Source organism: Nannospalax galili, unplaced genomic scaffold (assembly GCF_000622305.1).
Source record: "Nannospalax galili isolate Female #2095 unplaced genomic scaffold, S.galili_v1.0 scaffold21620, whole genome shotgun sequence".
Taxonomy (NCBI): Eukaryota; Metazoa; Chordata; class Mammalia; order Rodentia; family Spalacidae; genus Nannospalax; species Nannospalax galili.
In genome coordinates this window covers 325-7,509 of record NW_008346246.1, presented here as the reverse complement: position 1 = coordinate 7,509, position 7,185 = coordinate 325, and the positions used below count along the sequence as shown (strand labels likewise).

The 7,185-nt window shown below is 44.4% G+C and overlaps 1 protein-coding gene across 1 annotated transcript; it reads right to left on the bottom strand.

Annotated features, from left to right (window-relative positions):
* Window positions 1-132: 132 nt before the first annotated feature.
* On the bottom strand, window positions 133-6,821 carry LOC103741731 (uncharacterized protein C2orf16-like). Its single transcript, XM_017800489.2, is given in 2 exon segments — window positions 133-3,851; window positions 3,853-6,821. Coding segments are annotated over 2 exon segments (1,884 nt in total). The 5' UTR covers window positions 4,002-6,821; the 3' UTR covers window positions 133-2,116.
* Between the last annotated feature and the right edge of the window lie 364 nt (window positions 6,822-7,185).

Below are 7,185 nucleotides of genomic sequence, written 5' to 3'. Positions count from 1 at the left end.
AACCCAGGTCCTCTGCAAGAGCAGCCAATGGTCTTAACTTCTGACCCATCTCTCCAGCCCTTATTAAAAAATCTTAAATTAATTTTATTTATTTGTATTTTGCCTGCATGTATATTAAGTGCACTACACTTATGCAATGCCTGTGGAGATTAGAGGGAACACTGGATCCCCAGTGTTGCTCAAAACAGAGCAAAGCTAGATGCATCTTAAACTATTCAAAACAAAAACTTTTCAAAAGGATCTAGAGCATAGCTTCAGAAAAGTAACATTTTATATTACAAGGAACAGTGATTCCTAGGATGACAGCTTTCCCAAGAAACCAAAGAGGCCAGAAGGCAGTGCAACAATGTTTTTAAAATCTTGAAAGAAAAGATTTGTCAATTCAGAATTCTATCTTCACTGAGAATATCCTAAACAATATTTCTTTAGATGAAAAGAAAAAACAAAAACAAAAATCCAAGAATTTGTTCTTAGATCTTCTGTGCAAGAAATAGGAAAGCAAATTATTCCAGTCCAAAAAAAAAAAATACCAAAGAGAAACCTGGACTTTAAAATGAAAAAAGGGGAGAATACTGGAAGAGGAAAGGTTTAAAATGAGTTGGGAGTGAGAGGAATGGAGAGAGGAGAGTAGGAGATCAACTAAAACTAAGCATGCATGAAAAAGCCATATGGCAACCTACTATTTTATAAGATAATTTTTTTCCTTCTTCCATTTTTTCATGTGTGCACATGGAGGTCTGTGGGTGATGCCAGGATTCACCCTCAATTGCTCTTGCACCTTCTGAAGGTAGGGTGTCTCAGTCAAACCCAGAGCTCACTGGTAAGGTTATTTTTGCTAGTCTACTTGCTCTGGGAGTCTACTACGGTCACATCCAGAAACTCACGGCGGGGACTGCACCGAGTCTGGAAGACATCACTCCTCCTCCACGCCTAACAATTTCACTCAAGGGCTCCGGCCACACCAACGCCACTTCCGCTCTCCTCGCCTCTCCCGGATGTGTTCTCGGCGCCGCCTAGCCCTGTTCAGAACGTCTACTTCAGCCTAGCAGTTTCCGAGGAGCCGGGACAGGGGAGTCGGGAGGGCTGCGGCTGGGAAAAGTCACGTGATGAGTCACCGTCTGATTCCTTGCAGACCCCGTCCCCCGTCGCAACGGGAGCCGAGGATGAGGGTCCAGGGGAGGGTTGGAGCCAATGGGCGGAGGCAAGGGATGTCACTCGGCCGTTTAACGGCTTTGCAGCACGCGGAGTTCCACCCACCCACCACACCAACGGTCTCATAGATGCAGAGTTCATTCACTGGCCCTTTATTAATCTTGGCGAAATTACCTCTCACCCTTCTCCTCAGGTCAAGCCCTTTCATGTCTCGGGGTGCACACCTGGAGGCAGTGGCTGAGCAGGAAAGAAGGCAGGAAGGGGCAGCTAGGTGAAGACTTGAGATCTCTCTAATAGGGGCAGATCTCTCCTGATCTACTAACTTCAGGCCTCTGAACGTGCCCAGCTTTTGGGTTTCTTACTGTGATCCCTAGGAGACATACTAAAATAAGTCTTGAGCTGTTTGGACAAACTGTGCCTGGACCTTTCCTGTGGGGAACAGTGCTGAAGCCTCTCCTTGGGACTGTGTGAGTGCCTCTCGGAGTGATAGCGCCGACCCCTCTCGGAGGGGCTGTAATGAGTTCTTTGAGAGTGGCTGCGATGGATCTTCCCAGAGGACCTGTGCGACTTCCGCCTAGAGAGACTGTGGTGGCTTCTTCCAGAGGAACTGTGTCTTCTCATGCCAACGGGACTGGAAAAGGTTCTGTCAGCGAGACTGCCATGGCTCTCGTCTGAGGGGCTGTAACTTGGCCTCCATTTGCGACTGAGATGGCTCCTTTTTGAGGGACTGGGACCTCTCTCATGACTGTGCTGGCGCCTGTCGGAATGACTGTGTGGGCCCTTGTGTCGTTTCCTCTCGGAGGGACTGCGAGGGCTCCTCCCAGAGGACCTGGGTGGTCTCCTCGTGGAGGGACTGTGATGGCGCCCCTCAGAGCGACTTCTAAGGATTCTCTCAGAGGAACTGCCATGCTTTCTCCCCGAGGGACTTCGGTGTCTCCTCCCAGGGGGAGTTCGATGGCTCCTTTCAGAAAGTTGGGTGCAGAGGGCTCTCCCCCCTGTACAAGCTGTGCTGGTTCCCTTCTTTGTGTGTGTGTCCATCTGTAAAGTGTAGGGTTTTCTCCAAAAGGGAACCTGGTAGAATTCTCTCTTGGGCCTGAAATTTGGCTCCTGGTTTGAGAATGTTCTTGGGCTCTAGGCCGGAGATTTCGTCACTACAAAAGTTTTTAACTGTTCTCCTGTGGACATTTTGAACTACACTCAAAGGCTGTAGGCTTGAGGTCGTTTGTATAGTGATGTCTGTTTCAGAGACTATGGTCTCGGGCACTTGGAGAACTCTGGGTTGGGAAGCACTTGCTCTTTTTGGCTGTTGAGCTTTTCTGCATTTGTCACTTGTTCCCTGTAATAGGTCCTCTTGCTTAGTGGTTGGAGCTGGCAGGTTGCTATTTCCTGGTAAGTGATAATCCTTGACTTTTGGATTTGGATGGTAGTTTCTGCTTGACAACAAATTGTCTGGCTTAGACTTTTGTCCAGTAGCTGCTACCATTCTATATGCCGATTGGAATGCCTGCCTCAGACCCTGGAAAAGCAGCTGCATGAACCTGGGCTGGGAAGATTTCTTAGGTTGCCTTTTTGAGGAAGCAGTACTTGTTTGAGTTATTTCAATATTCTTCCTTCTTAAAGGGTCTGGCAGTTCTCCAGTACTGTCTTTGGAGAGCTTTGTGTTTTGTGTTCTGAGTCCCTTGGTGACTCTCTTCATTGGATATTTCAAGTCAGAGCTCTTTTTGATGCGCACTTTTGCCCATCTGTCATCCCGATTACGTTCAAAGCCACTCTCTGATAAGGGATGAACTTGACAGAATTCATAGTGCCCAGACTCTTTGATTTCTCTCTTTCCTACCACACCATGCTTTTGCCTAATGTGGACTTGTGCAGAAGGTGGGGACTGGGAAGATCCAGACTGGAAATATCTTGAAGGAGGAGGATTCTTGGAAACTGAATTATAGATTTTAGCTTTCCTTTGTGATGGTGATACAGTGACCTTCTTCCCCATTCGCAATCTAAAGCCAAGATGCAACCGAAGCTCACCCTGGCCTTCGGGAGTGCTTGAAAGGTGGAGTTGTGGGTAGATAAGAAGATAAGACCCCAAAGTAGACTGTGATTTATGACAGCAATTAAATCCTGAGCACCGGCCACACTGCAAGCAGATAGGATATTTTAGGACAAGACCTGAACCTAGAGGTGGAGGGACATTATGGGGTATTTGACTCCTTAAGAGTTTTGCTGCTATTTTTAGCTGCAGATCTTTTAGCATGTGGAACTGTTCTGAGAAGTCAGCCTTGACTTTGGAAGGATAAGTTGACTTGAGGGAGTGTTGGGACTCAAAAATCCTTGTCTGTGAATCACTCTGTGAGTTTTTATTCTCTTCCACGGGAATAGTATCTTCTCTATTGTAAAATATCCTAAGAGCAGACTCTGACTTTACTAAGGTGGGAATCTGGACCCCTGAATATGAGAGAGGCATGACAGGCATGTTCTGAGAGATTGTTTGGACTACATCAGTGATCTTTGAGTTTGTTTTCTTTATTCCCAGTCTAGTCCCAGAGTATTGTTGAATTATGGAAGATGGGGAGCCACGTGTCCACATCCTTAGGGGCAGTCTTTTTTCAAGACCATGGCATAAAATATGCCTCTGAATATAGTTTTTGGCTACTGAAGTTTGTGACATAGAACGTGGACCCTTCTCTAGCAAACTCTGGCTTACAGGTATGATTTTCCCAGACATTCCGTTGTCTGCCCAGGAAAGAATGAGTAGGACCTCTTTGAACCCCTGATCCTGCCTGAAAACTGTCAGGTGGTAATTTCAGTGGAGATGGAGAATAGGTGTGGAGTGAATCCTCTAATTCCGCCATGTGTTTCCTCTTGGTTCCTTCCTTGGATATATCTGCTTCCACAGGTTCTTGAGAACAGGGCCTCTGAGTTTTACATATTCAGTCTCTTGACTTACTGGCTTTGGAGTCTTTCTGAGCAATTCATTCCCTTGCAGTCTTGCTTCAGGAGCCAACCCTATCACTTTTGCGATATGATACTTGAGATCCAGAGTCGTGTTTTCTGATCCAGCAACTTGTTTTGTATGAAACTCCTCAAAGTCTTTCAATTGAGGCCATGACTGAGAAGGCAGCTCCAGAGTTTTCTCCGGGATTAGTTCTAAGGATTTTGAACTTTGCTTAGTATTGGAGTCAGAGCCACAAATTCTGATCCTTGAAGATCTAGCTGTGGAAGCATCCCTAAAGAGTCCGTGGCTTTCTTTGCTGGCTTTGGGGTTAACCTCCCAGATTTCTCTGCAGTTTCTGTGCTTTTATGTACCAATCTTTTTGTCATTTCTGAAGATCCTGAAATTGGTACTGAACTCAAATTTACCAATTTAGGGATCTGATGCCATGCCTTTGAGATTATCGCTGCACATTCTTCAGACTGATGCCCTGGTCTATGTATTATTTTAGAGGATTCTGTGATTTGATCATTTGTTTGCAGGGGTTGCTTCCCAGATTTCACATTCCCAGATTTCACACTTCGAAGCAAGGACCTTGGTGGTAAATCCACAGATTTTACAGTTTGCGGCAGAGACACTGAGGACAATTTCACATGTTTTACACTTTGCCACTTTGGCTCTGAAGTAAATGCTGAAGATTGTTGCTGTGGTTCTGGAACCAAACTTGAAAATTTGACATTAGCTAGTGCTGGTTCTTTTAAGAACTTCCTGGTTGACTCTGGTGTTAATACCTGGCTTGAACCTGTGAAGCTGATGTTCCTGGTCTGACACTAAAGGTTGTCTACCTTGTAGTTTTGGCCTTGTAGTCAACATGGATGTCTTCACATCTCTTAATTGTACTGAAGGCTCCAACTCTATAGTTGTGACATCTTGAGATTGTAACCCAGGATTCAACATAGGCTTCTTAACTTTGAACTCAGGCACTGATATCCACTCAGTAGATTTTGTGTTTGTAAGCTGTGATCCATAGTTTAACACCACAGTTTTCACATGTTGAGGCTGTGGCTCTGAGGTTCATGAAAATTTTTCCCCTTTTTGTGGATCTGGTCCTGGGAACCATGTAGGGATTTCCACACTCTGTACTTGTGGCCCAAGATTAAGTTCCATTGATTTTTCACCTTGAGGTTTTGGCCCAAGAGCCGTTTCAGATGGCTTTACACCTCCCAAATGTAGGGATGGCATTAATTCTTTAGGTTTGACCTTTTGAGATTTTGACTCAACATTTAATCCTAAAAACTTCATACCTTGGAACTCAGGTCCTGGTATTCACTGAATAGATTTTGTATTTACAAGCTGTGGTTCATGGCCTAACCCCATAGTTTTCACAATTTGTGGCTATGGCTCTGAGGTTGATGAAAAAATTTTCTCTTTTTGTAGCTCTAGTCCTGGGGACAGTGCAGGGGTTTCCACGCACTGTACCAGTGGCCCAAGATTAACTTCCATAGATTTTTCTCCTTGAATTTTTGGCTTCATACCTCCCAATTGTGTGGATCGCTTCATTCTTGTAGATTTGTCACCTTGAGATTGTGACCTAAGATTTAATCCTAAAAACTTCATACCTTGGATCTCAGGTCCTGGTAGCCACTGAATAGATCTTGTATTTCCATGCTGTCGTTCTTTGTTTAACTTCCCAGTTATTGCACCTTCAAGTGGTGGTGCTGAAATTGAAGTAAAATTTTTCTTTTGAAAGTCTAGTGCTAGGGACATCATAGAAGTTTTCAGTTGCTGCAACTGTGACTCAAGTTTAGACTCCACAGATTTTGCTCCTTGATGTTTGGGTCTCACAGTCCATTCAGATGACTTCATACCTCTCCAGTGTGTAGGTGGCTTCAATTCTGTACATTCAGCACCTTGAGACTGTGACCTAAGGTTTGACCCTACAAATTTTTCACCATGGAACTCGGGTATTGGTAGCCATTGAACAGATTTTGTACTTCCAAACTGTGGTTCTTTGTTTAGCTCTATCGTTTTCGCACCTTGAAGCTCTGGCTCCAGAGTTGGCACCAAGGCTTTCACTTGGTACATCTGTGATCCTGGGGTCAACCCGGCAGATTTTACATTTTGTAACTGTGGTTCATATTTGAATTCTTTAGCTTTTACATTTTCAACAACTGGTTCAGGAGCCAATTCCAATGATTTCATATGTTTTGATTGTACCTTGGAGTTTAGTTCTATGCATTTTATATCTTTAGATTTTGTTTCTGGAATTGACTCCAAAGATGGTATATTTTTTGACTCAAACTGTCTCTTCAGCTGGTTGAAATTCACACATTTCCACTCTGGTGAGCTTACAGGTATCTGGCCATCCCGTTCAGGCTCAAGAGTTAAATCCACTGGTGCCATTCCTTGACACTGTTGTGGTGGGGCTAAATCCACAAATTTTACTCCTTGGATTCCTTGTGTTCTGGCTACATCCACAGATTTTAGATGTTGCTGTTTCAAGCATGGAATAATCTCCACACGTTTCATAGCTTGCATTTGTGTGTGTGAAGTCAGCTCCTTGGGTTTTGTACCTTGCAGCTGAGGTCCTTGAAGTACGTCCATATACTTAACTTGAAGCAGTGGCTCTGGTACAAAAGTCTCAGAACTCTTACCTTGCTTCTGTAAGCTTTGGCCCTGGAATAAAATCTGCTGATCTGATTTCTTGTACTGAGGAACATGATACCATTTCATCAGATTTCACACTGTAATGTGGGGACCTGGATATTAAATTTATGGGTTTTTCTCTTTGATGAAATAATCCTAGAGATAACTTTGGAAATCTGACACTTCATAACTGTGGCCCTGGAATCAATCCAGATTTGACACTTGACTGCTGTAGACCTAGATTTAAATCCACACATTTCACAGTTTGGGGCTGTGTCCCCTCAGCCATTTCCTCCAGGGGTAAACTTTGTAGCCCTGGCTGTAGTTTTGGCTTTTGAGGATCTACCACTCCTAGAGCTGGCTGTTGAGTTAAATGCACAGATTTCTCATCTTGCATCTGTGATTCTGGGTCCATTTGCTTAGGCTTCACTTCCTGGAGCTGTGACCCTAAGACCAAA